The sequence below is a fragment of the Giraffa tippelskirchi genome, chromosome 13, assembly GCF_054371585.1.
Source record: "Giraffa tippelskirchi isolate mGirTip1 chromosome 13, T2T-mGirTip1v1.2.pri, whole genome shotgun sequence".
NCBI classification, from domain to species: domain Eukaryota; kingdom Metazoa; phylum Chordata; class Mammalia; order Artiodactyla; family Giraffidae; genus Giraffa; species Giraffa tippelskirchi.
This window is the reverse complement of record NC_137287.1, coordinates 4378058-4403815: the sequence shown is the minus strand read 5'-3', so window position 1 is coordinate 4403815 and position 25758 is coordinate 4378058. Positions and strand designations below refer to the sequence as shown.

At 45.8% G+C, this 25758-nt stretch overlaps 1 protein-coding gene across 3 annotated transcripts in view; it reads right to left on the bottom strand.

Moving 5' to 3' along the window:
* Window positions 1–25758, bottom strand: part of LMTK2 (lemur tyrosine kinase 2) — a 75014-nt gene that overhangs the window by 36169 nt on the left and 13087 nt on the right. For all 3 annotated transcript variants that reach the window (XM_081552914.1, XM_081552915.1, XM_081552916.1), the window contains exons 2-6: window positions 11900–12024; window positions 8624–8768; window positions 6560–6633; window positions 5239–5357; window positions 971–1058 (exon numbers count right to left, since the gene is read on the bottom strand). In XM_081552914.1, coding sequence (XP_081409040.1) covers window positions 971–1058; window positions 5239–5357; window positions 6560–6633; window positions 8624–8768; window positions 11900–12024 — 551 coding nt within the window. The remainder of the gene's footprint in view (window positions 1–970; window positions 1059–5238; window positions 5358–6559; window positions 6634–8623; window positions 8769–11899; window positions 12025–25758) is intronic.

Here is a 25758-nt window from a genome sequence, read left to right as displayed (position 1 = left end):
ACAGGAGATGGGGAAAACTGAAACAAAAAAATTTAAGAATCCAAACCAAGTGTGCAGATTCTTTAAGAAAAAGAGCAGATAATAAAAGTTGAAACAGGTAGGAAAAACAATAAAAGGCAGGTAACATTCTAAACATCACAGCAGGTACAAGAAATACAAACGGACAACCTGTTCCACATTAAGTGACCAAGACTGACAGATTAATAAAATTCTAACAATAAGCTATTTACAAGAGATGTCAACCAGAGGATTGGCAGAATTAAACCAGGCAAAATTCTAACTAAAAGAAAGCTGGCATAGCTATATCAATAATGTTAAAAACAGACTTTATCCTCAGTAATGCTTTTAATCTTAAAGAGAGTTCCTTCATAACAATAAAAGCTTCAAATGACAGGAAGTTGTATCTATTCTAAATTTGTATCCCTGACACAGTAGGTATCAAAATGTACGAAACAGAATAACTAGAACCATAAGGAAAAAATAAGGAAAATACATAACCAGAAGATTTTAACATGCCTCTCAATACCTAATAGAAAACTGACCCAGGCTTCCTCTCTTCTTGCCCCCTCTGCACAAATAAGGAGCAAACAGGAGATTTGAACAGCCTCATCAACTTGACCCAAAAGATCCCTACAGACATACTGTACTGATCATCAGAATACACATTTCCTGCAGCAGCTACGACAGAATGAAACGCTGACCCTGGAGTGGAGATGAACGTAGCCAGGAAGAGAGCTGCAGCCGACCCCAAGCCGAGGAGGACCACTTTGCTCAGTCACTGAGGCTGGAGGCGAGGGTGGGGAAGGGTTTACTACAACATAATCCACTGAAAGCGAATATATACAGTCCGTTAATCATGTTTCTTTGGAACAGAAGTGAAAGCTGTCCCTCATCCAGCAATTCCATCTGCCAGAGACACTTTGGGAAAAACTTCTGAATACGTGACCTTGAACTTGTACTAGAAACTTACCAGGTCACAGAACTCGAACACCAGAAGATAGGGGATTGCTTCTACACATTGTCCGACACACTGGAGGACATTTGGATGCTGAAGAACACTGGTGAAAAATAAAAGTCACAGCAGTGTTCATGAGGGAGCAGGCCAGTAAAACTGTTCAAACAGTAACCCCAAATTGAACATTCTTAACGATTTAAATACAATCAACTGAAAAGGACCCCAGATGATTGTATCTAACAGACGCATATTCTAAGTTATGCATTGATTAAATAAGTCAAAGGCGGGCAGGTGAGCATTTTCACAAAGTAAAACTTCGATCATCAGAACCTGTTAACTGGTAATTTAACTTTATAGCTATCATTTTGAAGCAGCATTTAAAATGAGGCGGACCATATTCAATAAGCATTTCAATCCACATGTTACGTAACTCAGTTACTTCTTAGGCTATCTAGTTTACATACTGTTTTTATAAGTCATTGTACATGCAAATATTTTTTAAAAATACGTTGTCTAAAACAAAGCTAAAAAAAAAAGATACGCCAAAATGTTTTTTTTGTTTTTAATCTTTGTTTTGAAGGCAATAATAAGAGTAAGTTGCGGAGGCAGTACAAAGAGGCTGCAGGCTCCCTTCACCCCATTTTCCTTCCTGGTGACACCTGACACAAACAGAGTGCAATCCTGCAACTCGGGCACTGGCGCTCAAGTGCAGTGTCTGCGTGCACCTGGGTCCTGCTGCCAAGTGTGCAGATGCATGCAACCACTACGCAATGGAAATGCACAACTGCCTCCCCACCCGGAGCTCTTGGTGCCACCCTCCATGGTCACACCCCGACAAACCCCACCACCCATCCCTCGGCCCTGGCAACCACTAATGTGGTCTCCTTTTCCACATGTCTCATTTTAAGAAGATTATGTAAATGAAATCACACAGTGTGTGGCCTTCTGAGGTTGATTTTTTCACTCAACATAATGTCTTTAGGATTACCCAAGTTGCTGCCTACATCAGGGGTCCCTTCTCATTTACTGCTGAGCAGAATTCCATGGGCTGGATGGACCAGTTTGTCTAAACCAGTCACCTACGGATGGCATTTTAGTTTTCCCACTTTGAGGCTATTATAAATAAAGCTGCTATAAACAATCATGCAAGAGATTTTGTGTGGAAATAAGTTCTTTGAGATAAATGCCCTGGAGCACAACAGCTAGATTATAGGATGTGGTAGTTAATTTTGTGTCAACTTGGCTGGGCCACAGTGCCACAGATCTTTGGTCAAACATTATTCTGGACACTTCTGTGAGGGCGTTTTGGGATGAGACCGTCATTAAGTCAGTTAACTTTCAGTAAAAGCAGATCATGCTCCATAATGTGGGTGGGCCTCGTCCAATCAGGTGAAGACTTTAACAGAACAAAAGACCAGCCCCTCCAGTGAAGAAGGAACCCTGTGAGCAGATGGCCTCCAGGACTGAGCTCTAACAGGGGCGCCGCTCTGTGTCTCCAGCTTGCTGGACTGGAGACTTGCCAGACTCCATACCCGCATGAGCCATTTCCTTAAAATAAATGACCTATCTACCTATCCATTCATCTGTCGACCTACCTACCCATCCATCTATCTCTTTATCTACCTATCCATCTATTTACCTATCCATCTACCTGTCTACCTACCCATCCATCTATCTCTTTATCTACCTATCCATCTATTTACCTATCCATCTGTCTACCTACCCATCCATCTATCTCTTTATCTACCTATCCATCTATTTACCTATCCATCTACCTGCCTACCTACCCATCCATCTATCTCTCTATCTACCTATCCATCTATTTACCTATCCATCTACCTGTCTACCTACCCATCCATCTATCTCCTTACCTATCCATCTATTTACCTATCCATCTACCTGTCTACCTACCCATCCATCTATCTCTTTACCTATCCATCTATTTACCTATCCATCTACCTGTCTACCTACCCATCCATCTATCTCTTTATCTACCTATCCATCTATTTACCTATCCATCTGTCTACCTACCCATCCATCTATCTCTTTATCTACCTATCCATCTATTTACCTATCCATCTATCTGTCTACCTACCCATCCATCTATCTCTTTATCTACCTATCCATCTACCTACCTATCCATCCATCCGTCTCTCTATCTACCTGTCCATCTCTCTATCTACAGATCTACTGGCTCTGTTTCTCTGGACAAATGTGACTAATACATATGGTGGTTAAGCGTATGTTTACTTTTTTAACAAAGTGTCTAACTAGTCTGCACTGACTGTACCATCTTCACCTACTTTGAAGAATTCTCTGGTCAAACTGTTTAACCCCAGAGATTCTTTTGGAGAGTTTTTACGTTTCAAACTCCATTTCTTTAATAATTCTATTCAAGTAACCTATTTCACATTGAGTGAGCTGTGGCGGTTTGTGCTTTTCGAGTAACTGGTGCATTTCATCTAAGTTGTCAAACATATATACTAGGCTGTTGGTCGCGTTCCAGCCTCTTGATGTCTGTAGGGTCTGTTTCATTCCTGGTATTAGGAATCTGAGTGTTCTTTCTCTTCTGTTCTGTCAGTGTTGTTAGAGGTTTTTCAATTTTACTGTCTTTCCAAAGAGCCAGCTTTATGTTTCACTGATTTTTATCTAATGTCCTTCTGTTTTCTGCTCTTTTCTTTAATATCTACTCCTTCTTGCACTGAGTTCAGTTTGCTCTTTTTTTTCTGGTCCCTTGACGTATGAGCTGAGATTATTCATTTGAGACTCCCCTTTTCTAACGTAATCCGACCCCAAAGGTAAGATAGTGCTTCCCTCTCCCTGCTTTTGAGACTTTGCGTCTTTTGTTTTCAGAAGTTTGACTATGATGTGTGCTGGCACACATTTCTTTGGGTTTAGTCTGTTTGAGATTTCCTCCATTTTTTGAATCTGTAGGTTTGTCTTTGCAAAATGTGGAACAATTTTCAGTGACTACTTCCTCAAACATCCTTTTACGCCGCCTTCTGTCTCCTTTCAGTCCGGGGCGTCTGGACCTTTTGTTCAAGTCCCCCAAGTCCCTGAGGCACTTTTCATTTGTTTAAACTTATTTTCTTTTTGCTGCATGAATTGGGTGATATTTATCTTCAACTTCACTGATTTTTCTCCTTTGTCCTCTCCATTCTGCTGTTGAACTCATCCACTGAGTTTTTCTTTTGATTACTATTTTTTTCAGTTCTGAAGTGTCCATTCAGGTCTTCTTGATGTCGTCTGTATCTTTGCTGAGGCTTTTCACATTTTCATTTGTTTCAAGGGCACTATAATTTAATTGCTCACTGAAGCATTTTTACAATGGCTGCTTTAAAATCCTCGTCAGATAATCCAAACATCTCTCTCATCTTGGGGTTGGTATTGGTTGTCTTTTGTGTATTCATTTTATTGAAGTATAGTTGATTTACAATGTTGTGTTAATTTTTGCTATACATCAAAATGACTCCGTTTTACAGATATACATGCTTTTTCATATTCTTTTCCATTATGATTTATCTCAGGATACTGCATATAGGTCCCTGTGCTGTAACAGCACGACCTGGATGCTTATCCGCTCTCTATACAATACCGTGCACCTGCTCATCCCAACCCCCAATCCTGCCCTCGGTGCCCCTCCCACGTGGCAACCACAGTCTAGTCTGTGTCTGAGAGTCTCTTTCTGCTTCGTAGATACGTTCATTTGTGTCGTAGTTTAAATTCCACATGTAAGTGATATCATATGGTATTTGTCTTTATCTGACGTGCTGCAAATGGCATTATTTCACTCTTTTTTATGGCTGAGCAGTATTCATTGTATACAGTGTACATATCACTTCCACTTTATCCATTCATCTGTCTATGAACACTTAGGTGGTTTCTGTGTCTTGGCTATTGCAAACAGTGCTGCTATGAACATATTGGGGTGCATGTACCTTTCTGAATTACAGTTTTGTCCAGATATATGCCCAGGAGTGAGACTGCTGGATCATATGGTAGCTCTATTTTTAGTTTTTCGAGGAATCTCCATACTGTTTTCCATAGTGACTGCACTAATTTACATTCCCACCATCTGCTGCCTTTTCTTACTTGTGCTGAGTTCTCTTGGTTCTTGGAAAGATGACTGATTTCGATTGAAACCTGGACATATTGGGTCTTGTGCTATGAGACTCTGGATCTTATTTAAACTGTGTATTTTACAACCAGAAATCTCCAAGTGGTTTTAAACACCTAATTTTCAACAGACCACATTTAAAAAACATATGTTATGGTTTACTTACTAATATGGTTCTCCATTTTTCAAAAATGTATCTTGTTCCTTTGGGCTTGCGCTTGCTTTTAACTCCTTCACGATTACTCTCGCTACACTAGTGCCCGTGTAGATCTCTCCAAGGAGCACCTGAAACCAAAGATGACAGATGGAACAGTTCTTCACAGTGGTTTTCATTATAACCATGCTATCTACCTATTAAAGCGTGCTTTAAATGTCATAAAGGGAAGTGGGGGAAGGAGGAGAAACAAATAACTGGAAGAGGATGAAAAGCTTCTAAAATTCCCATCTCTTGGGAATGCAAACTAGTACAGCCACTATGGAGAACAGTGTGGAGATTCCTCAAAAAACTGAAAATAGAACTGCCATATGACCCAGCAATCCCACTGCTGGGCATACACACTGAGGAAACCAGACTTGAAAGAGACACGTGTACCCCAATGTTCATCGCAGCACTGTTTATAATAGCCAGGACATGGAAGCAGCCTAGATACCCATCAGCAGGTGAATGGATAAGGAAGCTGTGGTACATATACACAACGGAATATTACTCAACCATTAAAAAGAATACATTCAAATCAGTTCTAATGAGGTGGATGAAACTGGAGCCTATTATACAGAGTGAAGTAAGCCAGAAAGAAAAACACCAATACAGTATACTAACACATATATATGGTATTTAGTCAATCGGTAAAGATAATCCTGTATGTGAAACATCAAAAGAGACACAGATAAATAGAACAGTATTATGGACTCTATGGGAGGGGGCGAGAGTGGGATGATATGGGAGAATGGCATGGAAGCATGTAAATTATCATATGTGAAATGAATCACCAGTCCAGGTTCAATGCATGGTACAGGGTGCTCAGGGCTGGTGTACTGGGATGACCCTGAGGGATGGGATGGGGAGGGAGGTGGTAGGAGGGTTCTGGAAGGGGAAAACATGTACACCCATGGTGGATTCATGTCAATGTATGGCAAAACAAATACAATATTGTAAAGTTAAAAAATAGAAAATAAACTAAAATAAAAAAAAAGAATGGGAAGAGAAAAAATAATAATAAAATTCCCATCTCTTTTCTGTTCTCATCGCTCTTATGCCAACAATTAGAAAAGCCTCTGATAAAGAAATAAAAGGCCTTCTTGGGGAAACTCACATACCCAGAAACGCTGATGCTCACACTCTCACATGGTTTCAGGGGCCAATGGAGAAATTCAATCAGTGCCACAGTGTGGAGAGAGATGTGCAATGTCACGCACAGTAAAACTTAATCAGCTTTGCATTCTAACAGTGTAACAGGAGGGAAAAAATGAAGGTGAGCAGACTTTACCTTTCCAAACCAGCCATTCCCAATTTCCTGTATGTAGTTCAGACTGTGGCGGGCAACTTGAGACTTCAAACCTTCTGTAGGAAAAAGAACATTTAAGAAGTAAAGGTAAGTATTTAATGAAAAGACATAGTAAATATATAACCTATAAGGTGCAAATGTTAATATAAACTTAATGTTTGTGATAATAAAGATAGAAATAAATACTTAAGGGCTTCTCTGATGGCTCAGCGGTAACGAACGTGCCTGCCAATGCAGGAGACACAGGTTCAATCCCGGACCTGGGAAGATCCCACATGCTACAGAGCGACCAAGCGCATGAGCCACAACTATCGAGGCTGTGCTCCGGGGCCCTGGAACCCAGCATACTGGGCCCTCACAGCACCGCTGCTGAAGCCCGCACACCCCAGAGCCTCTGCTCTGCAACGAGACGCCGCTGCAATGAGAAGCCCCAGCGCTGCGACCAGAGAGGAGCCCTTGCTTGCAGCAACAAGAGAAAAGCGACCAGAGAGGAGCCCTTGCTTGCGGCAACAAGAGAAAAGCCCACGCCCAGCAACAAAGGCCTGTCAGAGCCAAAACATAATAAAATTATTAAAAAAAAGAAATTTTTTAAACTGACAGTATTTGTGAAAGAGTATCCTGCCCTGACTCTAAGCTCCAGCACCAAATACTCCGATCAACAGTCCTACTGTAACCACCAGTTACCATCACTCACTGGCCTTTACTCAGTCTTTACTTTTACGGGGGTTGGGGGTGGGGTGGGGAGTAGGGATCTCTAGACTGTTCCTCTCTGGAAACACTGAAACTCTTGTCACAAACTCAACCTCATCAGAACTCTAGAAGACGGTGAAGGTTGAGGGCAATCAGAGGGAACCAGGAGAAAGGCCACTGAAGAAGGGAGAATTTCCTTGTGGCCTTTCCTTCACCCACATCCCACCTCCCTCACAGCACATCTTAAAAACAACCCATGTGCCACAGTGGGTGCTGGTCCCAGAGGGGGCAGAGTGCCCTCCTTCCCCAGGAACTGTGTCTCTCTTGACCTGACTGGGGCTTCCCAGAAGGCCTGCTGCAGAGGCACCCCTTGTTCCACTGAACTGGGCTCTGTCAGGACGGAGAGGCTTCATGTGCCTCAAAACAATGACAGCCAAGTGGACAAGGCGCGGCCGCCTGGGGCAGAAAGCAATAACTGAGGCAATAATAAACAGGCTGAAGCTTTAGCAGAAAAGCTCAGAGAAATTTGGGGTGAGGAGGAAAGGAGCTCCTTTCAAAAAGCTGTTATTACACATACGGGGTAACCTAGAGAGCCACGGGCATACTCAGGGAAGGACATCTGCTCAGAAGAGACCTGAGAAGAACAGAGGCATCACCTCTGGCAGGAACTGAAGGCTGAGGCAGGGCTGTCTGCGGCCGGGCTGGGACCTGCCCTGGCACAGAGGCAGGCTGTCAGGACCTCGACAGCATCTGTTCCTTGCTTCCTTTTTTTGCATATCATGCTATTCAAAATATCCAGTTTTTAACAGAAAATTGTGAAACAAGTAAAGAACAATAAATAATGGTACATGAACTGGTACAAAGGAAATTTAAAAGAAAGTGTCCCTGAGAAAACAGACACTGGCCTTACTGGACAAGAGCTTAAATCACGTGTCTTAAACATGCTGAAAGGGCTAAAGGAAACCACAGGCAAAGAACCACAGGAAATTGAAAGAAGACCAATAAAGTGAGAGAAATGATTAAAAGGAGCCAACTAGAGATTTAGAGCTGAAAGTGCAAGAACTGAAAAAAAAAAAAAAAAATTCACAAGAAGGGTTCAACAACAGATTTTGGAAAATCAGTAAACTTGAAGGCAGGTAAAATGAGATGATCCAGTCTGAGGAGCAGGAAGAAAGAAACAAATGGAAACGTCAATGAACTTAAGTCTGACCACCAGAGTTGAGCTTCAGGAAGGCAGAGAAATTAGCAAGCAGAGGAGACCTGCAGTCCAATCATTTTATGATCAGTAGCAAGGCTTCCTTTCTCAGGACTCAGAAATTATTCATGGAAACATGTCATCAGGATGGAAGGCCTTACCTACAGAAGGCTGGAACTGTGATGGAGCTGGTAGTGAGATAGTTGGTACTGAAAGTGTGAAAACTTCTGCTGGAGACTGGACAGAGGGAGTGTCTTCTGCTGGTGGTGTAAAATCAATCTCATCATCAAAATTATCTTCAAATTCCTAAAGCAAAGGAAGAGCAATGCTGTATCTAATATAAATCAGCTTGAGAGCAAATACCAAAGACACCTGCTAACATGTTAGACAAACATTTATTCACTCACTGGGAACACCCTGCCGTAATTTTTTTCCCAATTCATACTGCTTTCAAGCAAAAAGCATATGTAATTGTGTTCTGTGACTCTAAACAAAATAAATAAGATCTGAAAATCAATTATATCATATGTAACTTTTTAAACTGATCAACTTGAAGTTAAAGGCAAAATTTTCTAAAATGACCCCTAGAAGTTAAAATTTCCAGGCTCAAAATTTTATTTTTAAGTTACTATGAAAGTGAAAGTATTAGTCACTCAGCCATGTCCAACTCTTTATGACCCCGTGGACTGGAGCTAGCCAGGCTCCTCTGTCAGTGGAGTTCCCCAGGCAAGAACACTGGAGTGGGCGTGCCATATTCTTCTCCAAGGGATCTTCCCAACCCAGGGATTAAACCTGGGCCAGTTTAAGGCATTCTTTTTACTACTACTATTCACTTTCACAAATCTCTTTGCATACTGAATCAAGACATTTATTTTTCAATTGTATATGTATTTCTGGTTTCTTGTGATTTCAGTCAAAATAAAGACAGTTAAGACTCAGAAAAGATATTTTTAAGTGAGTCCTATTTCTCTGGCAAGAGTAACAATGCATAAATGTACTAAACTAGGTAGAAAAACCATCAGGATCTGAACCAAGATGGTCAGTATTAAACTCTGTAGCACATACGTGCAATAAACATTCTAAGAACATCTGGCTTTCTAAAGATGGCGACTTTAAAACGGAGGCTGCACCAACAGAACTGCGGAACCCTTTTAAGTGACTGTGTCCAGCAGAAAGCTACCCTGACTCCTGCTATCATCATTCAGTGAGCTGGGCCTGTCTTGGTGTCCGTGTTAATTTAACATAGATACAGATGACTATCAAGGTCACACATTCAGATGATTAATGAGCACTGCCCTGCCAGGCGCCATGACAGAAGCCGGATGAGACTGTTTTCCAGCCCTCTGCATGACCCTCTTTTCTACCTCCCTCGACCCCAGCCCATGCACGGGAGGAGCTGCCGGGTGTAAGGATGGATGTCGCTGAGGTAACATTTTATGTTCTCACACACGTCACAGGTGTTGCCAAATGCATTAGGACACTATTGCTATCTACTGAGGAGCAGAGAGGAGGACACTTCAATCCGTGAGGTCACCCCTCAACAGAAGAGCTTCATCTGGTTTCCCCTTCGGACATTCCTCAAGGTTCTCGTTTAAAAAAAGACTTCATCCATCACTCCTCACCTCGGAAGAGCGTGATATACCATTAGGCAGTAGGTAATTCTAAAGACTGAGAGAGCTAACACAGGATAACAGCCACAACGATGGCGCCGGGAGGGGAGCCTGGTCACTCTCAGTTATGCCATCCACAATGATGGCACCGTGAAGGGAGCCTGGTCACTCTTAAGTTACGCCATCCACGACCTGGACACTCTCAAGCAGGCCACTGACCTGACCAGGCTGCAGCCTCCTGGTCTTAAACGACTTCCCAGGGGCCATTCAGTTCTGGAACGCCACCCCTCTAAGTCTAAAGGAAAACCACGAGTGACAGATGGTGACTCCCTCCCTCCGCTACACAGTCTGAAGCTGGTGAGGGGCCTCTATCCAGTGTGGGCCCTGAGCCGCTGCAGCAGAGTCACCTGGGGAAGCCTGATAAACACACACTCTGAGTCTGCGTCGTCACGGACGCCCTGGGCCCACACTGAGTGTCCGGGGGGTAAGAACGATTCAAGGCAGGAGTGAGGTCTCGTGACGCGAGAGAGACTGGCTTTAGGTTTCAGAAACACTTGTTGGCCTTTACGTCTGTCCCCAGAGGCCCAGGTGTGTGCCCACAGCCCCTCAGCGAGACTGAGTCTGCCCGCCGCTGCGTCCCCAGGCGGTGCGGTCACCAGGGCCCCCCAGAAGGGTCTGCACCGATTCCAGGGCCTCGGCACTCATGTCCTCTGGGCGGGGAGTCTTCTAGAGACAACAACCCATGCTAGGGAGCTTTCCTCCAGCCCCCTTTAGCCCCTCTCTCCCCGCCACATGTATAACACTCGGTGTCCAGTCAAAGGGACAGCACGTCTTCTGTCCTCAGAGCTGCCACCAGACCCAAGGTAGAGGGGACACACAACGGAAACAGGTGTGAGGCTGGAGAAATAAGGTCCACGTGTCCACAGAAAAGGTTCTCCCCTGACTTGAACCTCAGTCCTCAGGTCTCATCGGACAGCCCCACGACTGTCATCAGGCACTAAAGCTCTACCTGAAGGACCATTTTCTCTACACACACATCCCTCTGTTTCCCCCTTCTTTCATGTTCTCCTTTTTAATAAGTTTCCCCTGAGCCGTAAAGCATGCCAGCTGCAAGTTCTAGAGAGGATATCCCAGCTGGTTTCCAGGAGACTCCTCCCAGAAGCTACCACACCAGCCCCTCTATGTTATCACACACACACCCCCACCCCCACCTCCCACTCCGGGCCAGCTCTATTACCAGCACTGCGCTTTTCTGCTCCTCAGGGAGCTCAGGGCTTGAGGTAAACTGAAAGATGCTGCTCCTGACAAACAAAAGGCACTGGGGGATCCCCTGGCTTCAGTGATTCAACAACCACAAATTCACCAGCACTTGCAAGTTTAGAAGAAGAATCAAAACCAGCCTGCTCTCCCTACCAGCTTTATAGCAAGTGAACTGAATCACCATTCCTTATTCCTCACTCAGCAAAACTTCCATTAAAACAGGCAGGTGGTTTGTGTCCATGAGGCTCCAAGGCCAAGCTGGCACCTGCCGCCGGGGTCCCAAATGCAGACGGCCCACTTCACTGCGTGCATGAAGCTTCACCCACACACAGCAGTGACCACTTGCTTCTGTGCTGTCCGGGGCTCACGTGGCCTGGACAGAGACTGCATGACCCACAGTGCTTACTACTTACAACAGCTCTTTATTTCACTTTAATAGTTACTATCTGGCCCCTTCAGGAAAAAAAAAAATTGCGACCCCTGTTCCCCAGTGACCATGATATACAGCCATTCTATTGATAAACATATCAGGGGATGACTTTATAAGTTCCTCCCATCTGTGCTCACCTTAAAGTCTATTTCCGGGTCCTTACAGCAGGATACACAGTTTGCAATTAACACTATTAATATCATTAAACTGCCCACAGAGAGGATCACAAAAGACGTGGAAATTTCTGCAACAGGTGCCTCCCCTGGAAAGAGAAATAAACAATGTTAACACGGACATTCCAAAATTGACTTTAATAAGCGAATCAATATATTTTCTGCCGGATATAAATGGGACCAAGAGTTAATAAAATAATTCTCAAATGCTCAAGATAAAGCTGATGACCAACCTAGGATAAGAAGTTGAGCACCTTTTTTTTTTAACTTCTGATTTTGAAACAATTTTAGATTTACAGCAGAGTTACAGACAATGCAGAGCGTACCCGTACACCCTTGCCCCAGCTTCCACTAGCCTGAGCATCTCACGTGGCGCATTTATCGGAGGTAAGACAATGACACGCGTACGACAGCACCAGCTGAACCCACTACTGTACCTGGACTTTACCAGTTCTTCCATCAACACCCTTTTTCTTTGCCAGGATTCAACCAGGGCCACTGATGTCCCATTTACTCATCATGGCCCTATTCTCATCCAACCTCTGATGTCTCTGTCCGTGCTTCACAACTGTGACATTCTGAAGAGTACTGGTCAGTGACTTTGCAGACTATCCCTCAACTGGGGTTGCCTGATGTTTCCTCAGAACTGGACTGAGGTTACAAGTACCTGGGAAGAATCTACAATACGGCCGGGTGAAATGTCCTTCCTGTGACATCGTATCTGGGGCACATGATGTTGGCACAACTCACTACCGGTTACGTGAAGTCGGGTCCCAGGGACCACTGCAGTGAACAGTCTCCTTTTCCCTTTGCACATTTCTCTCTTCAGAAGCCGGTCCGAGTCCAGGGCACACGCCTGGGGAGGGGAATTTGGCTGTGCTTCTTGAAGGGAGCAGTGTTACTGGATGTGCAGGGGTAGGTTAAAGTGACTCAGGTCCCTGATGGCCGTGGGGACGCGCTCCGAGGCTCCGCCCACACACTGGGGCTCTGGAGACCTGTACGCTGTGACTCTTCTATTTCCCTTAGTCCTTAAACACATATTACTCGGGACTCTTCTGTAAAGGAGAGTTGTCCCTCTTCCTGCACTTTTCAGTCACTGATGAAGTTATGAACTCATAGGTTTGTATTCTCTTCTATACTTTGGGTGATAATCCATTATTCTCATGACTCTGCAGCTCAGACTGTTCCAGCTTTGGCCCTGCGGGGAGCTCTTTCAAGCTGACGCCTGGGTCCTTCGGACATGCCCCCCTCTTTTTTTTTCCTCCAACACTTCTTCACTCTGGTGCTACAGGAGGCTCCAGGCTCCCCTTATATTTTCCCTCTTCTGCCTTCAGAATCAGCCACTTCTCCAAGGAGCCCCGGTCATGGTAGAGAAACTGAAAACAACACACCTGTGATTACAGCCTGTGACCGGTTTCGCTTGGGGGTGGGGGGACAGCTCAGAGTGACTTCTACATCTTTAAAGCGCTGCTTCGAAAAGAATCTGCAATAGACACTGCATGTGAGCCACTAATAAGAAGCCTGCAACCCCTGTCAGGATCATAAAGACTCTTGACAGTTCACTTTCAGCAAAGACTCAGTTATCCAGACGTCATCTTATTCAAGTAGGCTTACTCTGAACCTTTCCATTTTTTGTTAGAGCAAATTGTTCAGTCTCACCTACTGGTGTTTTACAAAGAAATATACTTTTGTTTCTTTCTCTCCTGCTTTGACATAGAACATATAGCACGGTGTAAGTTTACGGTGTACAACATGATAATTTGATATACGTATATATTGTAAAATGATTGCCATAGGAAAGTCAGAAACAAACTTTTCCACCTACGGCTAATTATGTGTTCAAAAGCACCAAGGAGGAAGCCTGGAGACAAGTGGAGGAATGAAGCCACCGTTTTCCTTAAACGAAACAGCAGCACATGAAACGAAAACAAGCATCGAGTGCACTCCTATGTGAGTAAAACACATTCCCGAACATAGCACGACTTCACTGAAGAGCAGAGAGGCCTGCACATCGATGCAGGACTAAATTCCTTTCCAACAACAAAAGGTCTATTTGAGAGAGAGCACTGTGAAACCTGCTGTGTTCCAGGGGGTTCCGACTCCGCTGCAGCCTTCCTTCCTAGAAACAACACAGTTAACCGAGGGTTGTCGAGAAGCTGCAGGCACTAGACTGACAAAACTGAACCCAGAGGGAAAGCCACACTTGAACAGGAAGACCACAGACTTCACCAACAAGGGACACTGGCGTCCATCCGGGAAACTGAGCTAGGCGAGAAGCCCGAGCCGGGGGGCCGGCCTTGCAGGAGCCAAGACGCAGCTTGGCTGGTGCTGCCCACTGGTGCTGGTTCTCACAACCGTTTCACTCCCCTGACTCGTACGATGAGGATCAAAGACCACTCCTGGGCTTGTGTGGCAAAGCACTTTCATATACGCTGTATCTTACTGATCTTTAAGACGTGGCCTGCCCACTGCGGTTTAAGATCACCACGTTAGGGGTGTTTTACACTTGAGAGGAAGCTGTTTTCATTGGCAGCATTTCTTCTTCCTTAATGGCAGAAAAATAAGGGAATGTCATAATTGGTCACATCTGAGATTTCACAAAGGATAAGTACTATTTTCATTTGATCATCAGGACACCAGCTCCATGTTACAAACAAGGACACCGACGTGCCCAAGAACATGAGGTGAGAAGGTGGCCAGGGCAGACTCTGGGTCCAGGGTGCTGGATACAAGCCGTCCCCTCCGCCCCAATTCCCTCAAAATCACGTTGTTCTGTCTCATTGTTTTTAACATTCAAAAACAGCCCAACCTAAGAGCTTTCAGACGGAAGCCTCTTACTATAATTAGGGTAGTTCACAATTTGGGGGGCTCCCCTCCAAACTCCACAGAGAGAACAGTAAACAACTTTTCCCTGTCTTTTCATCCTTTTTACCATTACCACCTATCATAACATTTGATCAAAACTGCCTGAGGGCCAGCTCAATGATCTGATTCACAAAACCATCTCCTCTGAGTCATCAGGTAGGCATGAAAAGTCATACCCGTGTTAAAAATAACTAGTCATGCTGAGTTCTGCCGTCCACGATAACGTGTTTATTCCTGTTATGACACTGAAGGAGGGAGCTCAAACCCTGCCTGGGCTGTGACAACCCAGAGAGGTGGGGTGCGGTGGGAGGTGGGAGGGAGGTTCAAGAGGGAGGGGACATATACATACCTATGGCTGATCCACGCTGATGCATGGCAGAAACCAACACAAGATTGTAGAGCAATTATCCTCCAATCAAAAATAAATAAAATTTTTTAAAAAAGACACTGCAGGGGCCTCTGCTCTGCTGGACTCAGATTTCTTCAATGTACACAAGTCCACTTCACCTCAGTGTCAGCCAGGCCCACTGAGAGGATTCTAAATCACTAACCTGAAAAATTTACTAGGTAGCCTCGAGCAGAAATTTTTAGTTTTACCACTTCTAAAAACTATTTCATCGACTACATTTTTCTCTTGATTGACCCAAAGTATTATGATTTAGAAACAGAGAAAAAAAGCTCTGTATATCAACAAAGAAAACTTCCATACAAAAAAAAAGAACTTGCATAAAATGAAGAAATCAAACCAGCCTCCCGTGGGCTGCAAGGTGAGCTGGCTTTGCACAAACCACAGAGAGGAAGCAAATTCTAGACGTGAGGAACTACAAGGAAATCCCCCATGGCCCCCATGGTCAGACTACAAACCGGGCTCCTGGAAGGTTTCTGATTGCGACAGTTAAGCAACTGTGAAGAAAGACAGCTTTCCTTTGACGTTCTCAGGCTGCAGCATTCAGAAACGGGTAAGTCAAACCAATCACTGCCTAAAGAAAAACATCAATAATGACAGGAGTGTCTCCTCCGCACATCGAGGCCGCCTGGCTGATTACAAACTGGGAACAAGGATAATGAGAGGTTTGGGGTGCTTCATACGCCTCTCCAAGACTCCGATGCAAAAACACACAGCATCTCAAAGGTACAGCCGGTGTAAGTTTTCATTTCAGTTCCCAAACCATTTTAATAGATATCTATCCAGCACTTGATTTAATAAGTTAGAAAACTTGAGAGACTCAAAGAGGTAGGTGCATATTATCTGTTTTACAGACAGGTAGTCTGGGGAACATGATTTCTTAGTAATGACTCAGACTAAGTGAGGTGTGCCACGCAATCATTAATTCCACCATTATAAAGCCCTGCCTAGAACCCCGATCAGAACTTGAATATATGCATAATCAACTGAAGAGTCACCTGTGAATCCATTTTGAAAGTAAATTAAAAATTTTCAAGGTTCACAGATAAAAAAGAAATGATCAGTGTCAAGACCCACAGGGGACTGCGACATGCTGACCTTCTCCTTTTGTCACTCCCTCCTCAGTCACCAGCTGATACACTTTTACAAAGAAAACGTCCTCCTATTTACTATTCGGTTACTCACTGGTTCAAGTCATGAAGGGTGAGACTGAAGCTTCAAATTCTCTAATCACACGGTTCCTTCCTCTAGCCACCAGTCTCTACCCTGAAGCTACTTAGGGACCTGCCAACATTCACTCCAACACTGCACAAGCTGGAATCAAGACTGCCGGGAGAAATATCAATAACCTCAGATATGTGGATGACACCACCCTTATGGCAGAAAGTGAAGAAGAACTAAAGAGCCTCTTGATGAAAGTGAAAGAGGAGAGTGAAAACCTTGGCTTAACGCTCAACATTCAGAAAACTAAGATCATAGCATCCGGTCCCATCGCTTCATGCCAAATAGATGGGGAAGCAATGGAAACAGTGACAGACTTTGGTTTCTTGGGCTCCAAAATCACTGCAGATGGTGACTGCAGCCATGAAATTAAAAGACGCTTGCTCCTTGGAAGAAAAGCTATGACCAACCGAGACAGCATATTAAAAAGCAGAGACGTTACTTTGCCAACAAAGGTCCGTCTAGTCAAAGCTATGATTTTTCCAGTAGTCATGTGTGGATGTGAGAGTTGGACTATAAAGAAAACTGAGGGCCAAAGAATTGATGCTTTTGAACTGTGGTGCTGGAGAAGACTCTTGAGAGTCCCTTGGACTGCAAGATCCAACCAGTTCATCCTAAAGGAAATCAGTCCAAATATTCATTCGAAGGATTGATGCTGAAGCTGAAACTCCCCTCTGGCCACCTAATGTAGAGAACTGACTCATTGGAAAAGACCCTGATGCTGGGAAAGATTGAAGGCAGGAGGAGAAGGGGACGACAGAGGATGAGATGGTTGGATGGCATCACTGACTCCATGGATCTGAGTTTGAGCAAACTGAAGGAGTTGATGATGGACAGGGAAGCCTGGCGTGCTGCAGTCCATGGCGTCGCAAAGAGTCGGACGCAACTGAGCGACTGAACTGAACATTCACTTCATTAACATAAATTCAGGCGTGGTGGGAGGGGCTTGTCATTAATAACAGATGCTATCATTCCTCCCAGTCAGGAAATGCCCAGGGCTTTAGGAACTCTGGGCCAGAAAAGGGGACAAAGACCAAATGGATATTTCCTTTTATGTCACAGGTATATATAGCCCAGAAAAGGAATCAGGAAACTATGGTCAGTGCTCAAAATGCTGCCCACTGTTAGTTCTGGTATGGCCTGCTAGCTAAAACTAGTGTTTACATTCTTAAATTGTTGTTTCAAAAAAACAAAAAGAATAGTATTTCATGATTATTATTGTTTAGTCGCTAAGTCATGTCTGACTCTTGCTGCAACCTCATGGACTGTAGCCCACCAGCCTCCTCTGTCCATGGAGTTTCCTAGGCAAGAATACTTGCCACTTCCTTCTCCAGGGGATATTCCCCACCCAGGGATGGAACCTGTGTCTCCTGCATTGGCAGGTGGATTCTTTACCGTCTGAATCACCAGGGAGCATTATGCACAATGGGACACTTACTACCAATAGCTAATAATGCAAAAGACCCTCTTGATGAGGAGAGCGAAAAAGAGGAGAGCAAAAAAGCTGGCTTGAAACTCAACATTCAAAAAACTAAGATCATGGCATCCAGTCCCATCACTTCATGGAGAACAGAAGGGGAAAAAGTGGAAGCCATGACAGATTTTATTTTCTGGGGCTCCAAAATCACTGTGGATGGTGACTGCAGCCACGAAATTAAAAGACGCCTGCTCCTTGGAAGGAAGGCTATGACAAACCTAGACAGCATATTAAAAAGGAGAGACATCACTTTGCTGACAAGGTCCATATAGTCAAACCTATGGTTTTTCCAGTAGTCATGTATGGCTGTGAGAGTTGGACCATAAAGAAGGCTGGGAGCCAAAAAATTGATGCTTTTGAATTGTGTTGGGAAAGACTCTTAAGAGTCTCTTGGGCTGCAAAGTGATCAAACCAGTCAATCCTAAAGGAAATCAACCCTGACTATTCATTTGAAGGACTGATGCTGAAGCTCCAATACTTTGGCCACCTGATGTGAAGAGCTGACTCACTGGAAAAGACCCTGATGCTTTAAGATTGAGCGCAGGAGAAAGGGATGACAGAGGATGAGACGGTTGGATGGCACCATTGACTCAATGAACATCAATCTGACCAAACTCCAGGAGACAGTGAAGGACATGGAAACCTGGTGTGCTGCAGTTCACAGGATTGCAAACAGCTGGACACAACTTAGCGACTGAACAACAATGATGCAAAAAGACAATCTGACATTATGTGCCTCCAGATGGAAAAACACACCATCACCCACTACAGCAGTGCTGCCAAAACAAAACAGTCCAAAAGTAACAAAACATCAAACCTGGATCTGACCAAGCCTCTAGGTCTAAATACCAACCGGAAATAAAAAGAATAGTGGAATGTATTGAATTCCATAACAAGAACATAACCAGCAGAACTCAGGCTACGAAAAACACTCAAGGAGAAAAACCTGATGAATTACAAGGAGAGAGAAAGAACAATGAAGAAGGAACTAGAAGAGAGTCTAAGAAAGACATACCAACCAAGTGCAATGTACAGGTGTCATCTGAAACATCAAAACCATAAAAAAAATGCCAACACTGAGACAGCTGGAAATCTGTGCGCTGACAAGTGAACGTATGAGAGAAGCATGATTTAGTTCTCCCAGGAAGAGAGTGGTAATGCTTTTGTTTTTAAGAGTAGTCTTAACCTCTTACAGATAGTGACCTACTTAGCTATGTCTGAAATTCGCTTCAAGATAGTATGAGGGTAGAGAAAGTGATGGGGGTAGTATGAAGCAAGCTGGCTTCCAGCGGATTCAAGCTGGGTGAAAGGTACGTATGTGGGAACTCACTGTAGCCCCTGTCTGGTCTTGTGTATGTTTGAAGTTTTTCATTTATTAAATAATTTCTTCACATCTATTAAGTAAATCTTAAATAGGAAAAAAAAGTAGATATAACAATTTACAATCCGCGTGTTAGTTTGCTAGAAATGCTGTCATGGAATACGAACTGGCACAGACAATTCTGGAGGCTGCAAGCCCCAGATGAAGGGTGGGCAGGGCTGGTTCCGCGGGGATGTGGGACGCAGCCTGCGGCTCCCCGGCATCTTCACACGGCCTTCCTCCAGCGCCTGTCTATCTCTGTGTCCAAATTTCCCCTGCGCACAAGGACACGGTCATGCTGAACCACAGCCCTCCTCACGACCTCATCTTCACCTCGTCATCTCTGTAAGACCCTGCCTGCAAATCAGGTCACACTCTGAGTTATCAGAGGTTAGGGTTTCAGTGCATGAATTCGGGATGGGCGTTCGGTTTAACCCATCCGCAGGCCGTATGTTTAAATGAAAACAATAAAAAAAACCCAGACAGAAACAGAACAGGTCGGGACAGTGTCACACAAGGTCAGCAGGGGAGCACAGAGGGCACCTCCAGGGAGGACGCCAGGAGGTGCTCTGTTCTCACACGTCTCAACAGTGGGGGTCCCGGGTCATCAGCCTGAAGTCCAAGCTCCTTAACCAGCCGTGCAGAGTCCCTGGCCCTCCAGACCCCGGCCAGGCTCTCCACCCGGAGCAGAGACGCTCCCAGGCCTTTCAGATGGACCCTCTGTCCCCTCAGCCTTCAAGTTCACCCTCTCCCCCCTGCCCCAAAATCCATCCTAAACCTACCGGTTAACAGGATAAATTCAGCCTTTCAGGGTCAAACAAACAGGACCAAAAAGGCGCATTCCTGCAGCAACTTGGGCTCTTACTCGGCAAAGATTCTCGCCATCACCACACACTCTATGTCCACAGCCTGGGCCCCCCAGCCCGGTCACAGGTCACCACCCGCTGCTCAGCTCACACACAACTCCCCCCACACTCTTCACCGGTCCGTTCTGCAATGCGTGTTTAGCCGCAAAACTCTTCCATGTTTTCTTAACAACTGGGTTTCCCCGAACCCGGTTCTCCCGTGATGACGAGTATCTGTCCCACAGGCCCCGCTCTCCGCATGTCTCCTCTCCCACGAAGCCGCCAGAGTGGTCTCGCCCGGCGACAGCAGGAGGCTCGGAGGCCCCCTCTCTGACATGGGCCCCGGGGGCGCTGGACGCGGGGAGGGCCCTGCACACAAGAGCCTCCCGGGCTGGCGCGCTGAGCCCCTGGGGCCTCCACTGACACTGGGAACGGGAACCCTGACGGCTGCCTTCGAAGACACAATGCCAAGTCTGCGTGGGTCTAAACGCGGGCCGTCAGTCTGCCCAGGCCCCCGTAACGGACTACCACGGCCAGGCAGTTTCCACAGCAAAACTCGACCACCGCACACCCTGCAGGCTGGAAGCCCAAGCCCCAGGGTCGGCGGGGCTGCCTCCTTCTGCGGCCTCCCCCGGGGCCTGCAGACCATGGTCGTCTTCTCGCCGCGTCCTCGCACGGGCCTTCCTCTGAGCGAGGATCCCCGATGGCTCTGTCTTCAAATTTCCTGTTCGTGGGAGGACCCCAGGCACACTGGGTTAGCAGCTAACAGCCTCGTTTCTAACACAGTCACTTCTTCAAAGGCCTGGTCCTCCGATACAGTCAGTCACCTTCCCAAGTTGGAGGGGGCTCAGTCCGGCCCCTAACACCGTGAACGGATTAATTCAGGAACAGCGTCTCCTCTGGCAGGGGACCCCTCCTTGTCGGCACCAGAGACGAGCATCCGCTGCCTTCCCCCTTCCTCGTGGCTTCCCAGGATGGACGCCATGGTGTGAAAATGGGAACGGACTGAATGGCCGTTAGGGTGAGTGTCAGACACACGCATCACCCTTCTGCTCTCCACCCTCACCCTCAGGAGATACGCGTGAGACACTCAGGTGTTCACTTGATAATTAAAGCTGGTGCCCACCGGACGGACCAGGCAGAACTCAGGGAAGCGAAGGACCGGCAGTCTTCCAAACTGGTCCTGACATCCAGTCCATCTTCCTTTTCCAACATCCTGACAAGTAGCTCTCCTCCCTGGAGACGAGTCGAATGAATTATCATCATACTACTCGAGGAAAAACATTCGGACCATCAGAGCAGATCACACATTTTTATTTAACGCCTCAAGATTACAGACCCATCCATCCTAACGGTTTCCTGAACATGGACTCTTCAGTCACTAAAGGTTTTCCTGGCCTCTCAATGTAACAATACACCTATTTATAATAGCATTCAACACTCTAGACTCTCCCCAATGATCTCTAATATGAGGAAGGGCAAGTGAAGCCCAGCACTAAATATACCCACCGCACAGAATAGTAAGCAGTGTGCTGACAACAAAGCGGATGGATCAGAGGTTCCACAAAGACCCCAAAGCCAGGACATCAACAGCCCAGAACACACCACGCTGTGTGTTCATCAGTGAAGTGCTCTCCTTGTTCAAAACCCATTCCCAACGTCAGCTCAGCCCCCATTCTCCCACACCTGCAGAGAGGTGGTGCGCTTTGAGCACCTGGGAATGAGGTCATTTCAGATGAAGCTGCTGTTTCTCTCAGCCGTTTCCAATAAAATCTGTTATCAGAGGTTCGTTTCATTCCCGTTTTAAAAACACCGACTAGGACGGAGGCTGCCACGTAAGAGCTACAGTGGCATGGCAGCATGGCTTGGCCAAGGGAACGCCAGGTTTAGAAGACTCCCGCCAGACCGCCGGGGCCCCACACCACAGCAAAATGGCAGGAGGAACCATGCTTTACGAACCAGGATCTCAATTACGTTGACAGCATAGTTGATGTGCGGCGTCATCCGCGGTGTCAGATGTCTGTAACACTCTGAGTCAGGACCTCCCTGTGGTCCAGGAAGCCAGCTCACCAGCAGGCAGCACCGGTCTGTGGAGCGGAACCCAGAGCCGGTCTCCCACGGCTGCGCCCCTCACAGCTGGCCCCTCAGGGCGCCGCTCACGTCAGGGGAAGGACCTTCTGTCTTCCCACGCGACTCCCCTGAAGCCCGTAGCACCGTGCAGGCAAGTCAATGGCAGTACTGTGTTCACAACACTTAGCTAATACACTTTCTGCATAAAAAGGCCAAAAAAGACATGAGAGATGACCTAGATGCTCCTTACTGCCCAGGCAGAGCTGACCATAACATCCTAGAAAAACGTGCCCACCTGTTTCTCTAAAATTTCCTACAACACCTTGATGGAGCCAATGGTCTTAGAATCTTTCTGACAGAATTCCTAAGGTCTAACTTAAACTCTTGCCAATATAATTAAAACACATTTTCAGGCAAAGTATGTTTAAAACTTCTCTCTTCAGAGAGGAAGCAGATGGTGTCCGGATGCTGCTGGACTGGCCAAAGGGATGCACGGATGGGGCAGGGGTACAGAAAATTCACTGTACTCTTCTGCTCTCACAAATGTTCACAATTCTCCACAATAAGGTGCTACCTTCATAACTAAGCCAGAAACTGCTTGCACCAGTGGACAAGGTTCTGCAGAGCATCAAGCGAACAGTACTGAGGGTTTCCTATCTGGTAACGCCCACTGATTTTGTCTTTGTATTATACAGAAAAATAAACCCAATTACAATTGAACCCAACACAACTAGGTGTTTCCAGACACTCAGGTGTCCAGCCCAAGACAAGAGACCTACAGATAATTAGAGGAGTCCTGGGGACCGCGTGTCTCTCAGGAAACGGCTATTCCATCACCCATCTGTGAAGTTCACCCATCAGGAAGCGACCCAACCCCCAAGATGTTGGCTCATTCAGCAAGTATTCACCAAGCGTCTCCTGCAGGACAGGCACTGCTGCAGGTTTCAGAAGCCCGGGAGCGGGAAGAACAGAGCCTCTGCACTCACGGCTTATGCTCTCACACAGGGAGATGGGCCACAAGCAAATTAAAAAGTATACAGTACCTGGGATGGTGATGAGCAATGTGGAAAAATAAAGCAGAGGAGATTGTCAAGTAATCAGGGAACACATTCTGATATTAGGGAATTCACATGAGAAATGATGGTGGTTTGGCCCCAGGTGGTTAGGAAAACAGCTAACACTCAGCGGTGCTTACTGTGTTCCAGGCACTGTTTCAATCTCACCCAGCCTTTGGGGGGGTCCATCTGAAGCCCACTCTAAAGAGAAGAAGCTGAGCCTTGGAGAGGCAGAGCTGCTTCTCCAGGTCACAGAGCTCCCACGGGGTGATGCCCGGTGAGTGGGGAGGGGGAGCCACGCCTCACTGCAGGGCAGTGGGGGCAGAGGCGACACAGAGTGTGAGGGGAAGGGTCGTGGAGGACCTCCCATCAGTGCCCCTCACTCTTCAACACAGGCAGGCTCTCAAAGACGACCTGACAGCTGAGAAAACCCTCCTGAAAAAAGGTCAAAGCAAGTGACGGACCCCAAGACAGAAAAAGGGACTTGAAGGAGGCAGACGATACAAGGGTTAACAAAAAAAAAAAAAGAAAACTACTACAAAACTATAATTAGTAACCTCAGAAATAACAGGAGATACTATACTCATGAGAAGATGCTATTTGGAAGGGGGTGGGGAGGGAAAACTGCTGGAAATAAAATGTAACAGAAAAAAAACAAAGCCACACAGTAGCACTGAAGAGACGAGACATGAGCAAAAAGGAGTGTTGAGACTCCTTCCCAGGAGCCCAGCACGGAACTAAGAGAAGTCCCAGAAGGAAGGGAAAAGGAATGTTTTTTAATGTGTGATGAGATTCTTCTGGAACTACACCACTCTCCAGATTCAAGAGACCCATGGAGCACCTCTCTGGATGAGTGGGGCGAATGGCAAAGACTCACGCCAAGTCGCCTTGCCACTTTCCGGGATGGAGAGAGGAAGTCCTCAAAGCTCCCATCCCAGGAGGGGAACCGAGGGAACGCAGGCAGGAGATCAGGTGCCATGGGCCTGGCAGCAGAGCCACTGCCCGGGCCTGGCCCAGCCAAAGCCGCCGAGGGGAGAGTCAACTCCTGCAGAGGAGCGTGGGACAAACAAATGACACATTCACAAAAAACTCAGGAAATGACAACGTCCAAGAAAGACAAAAGATGTTGGAGAAATTTAATCATCAGAAACACGATAGGGCCAGCTGTGAATAATCTGTAGTCATAAAAATACGGATGCTGAACACTGATTTAACCAAGAAGTGTAAATAAGGATGCTGAGAAGGGGAGAAGTGTATGAGAACGTACATTCTCCTCTCCCACGGTAGAAACTCAGTATCTACTTAGAGCAAGAAACAGTGGGTTAAGCCTGTTCTTCAGCAAGATGAGGGGGGAGCAGAGAGTGGGGATGAGGATGGACAGGACAGGACAGGGGCTCACTGGGCTATTTTTATCATAAGCCCCGGAACACTTTCACTTAAAAAAACATCCACATGCATTAACTTATACAAACAGAGAGCACATGGGGAAGGGAACAGAAAACAGAGGGGCTGGGGTGGGGACAAAATGTAAGGAAGGGGATGAAGAACAGCGTCAAACAGGAAAGAGGCTGTGGAGGCAGATGGAGACACGGGGTCCACGCTGCACGGAACGCAGGGGAGGACGGCATTTAGAAAGTGACGTGGGAAGAAATACGGTGATCAGTAGCAAAAGAAATGAAACGGCGTTTAGAAAGTGACGTGGGAAGAAATACGGTGATCAGTAGCAGAAGAACTGAAAGACTGGTTTGCTTCTTTTTTTTTTTAAACTACTCCTGAGTCCCTTGGACTGCAAGGAGATCCAACCAGTCCATCCTAAAGGAAATCAGTCCTGAATATTCATTGGAAGAACTGCTGAAACTCCAATACTTTGGCCATCTGACGTGAAGAGCACATTCATTTGAAAAGACCCTGAAGCTGGAAAAGACTGAAAGTGGGAGAAGAAGGTGACGGCAGAGAATTAGATGGTTGGATGGCATCACCAACTCAATGGACATGAGTTTGAGCAAGCTCAGGGAGTTGGTGACGGACAGGGAGGCCTGGTTTGCTGCAGTCCATAGAGTCGCAAAGAGTCGGACATGACTGAGCGACTGAACTGAACCGTACTGAGAACTTATACTAACAAAGTTATTCAAAAGTAGAATAAAGCTATGATGCACAAAAATATACACGTTCAATAGTCATCTAAGTAAACCAACATCCGCTGGATCATCGAAAAAGCAAGAGAGTTTCAGAAAAACATCTATTTCTGCTTTATTGACTATGCCAAAGCCTTTGACTGTGTGGATCACAATAAACTGTGGAAAATTCTGAAGGAGATGGGAATACCAGGCCACTTGACCTGCCTCTTGAGAAACCTGTATGCAGGTCAGGAAGCAACAGTTAGAACTGGACATGGAAAAACAGACTGGTTTCAAATAGGAAAAGGAGTACATCAAGGCTGTACATTGTCACCCTGCTTATTTAACTTATATCCAGAGTACATCATGAGAAACGCTGGGCTGGAGGAAGCACAAGCTGGAATCAA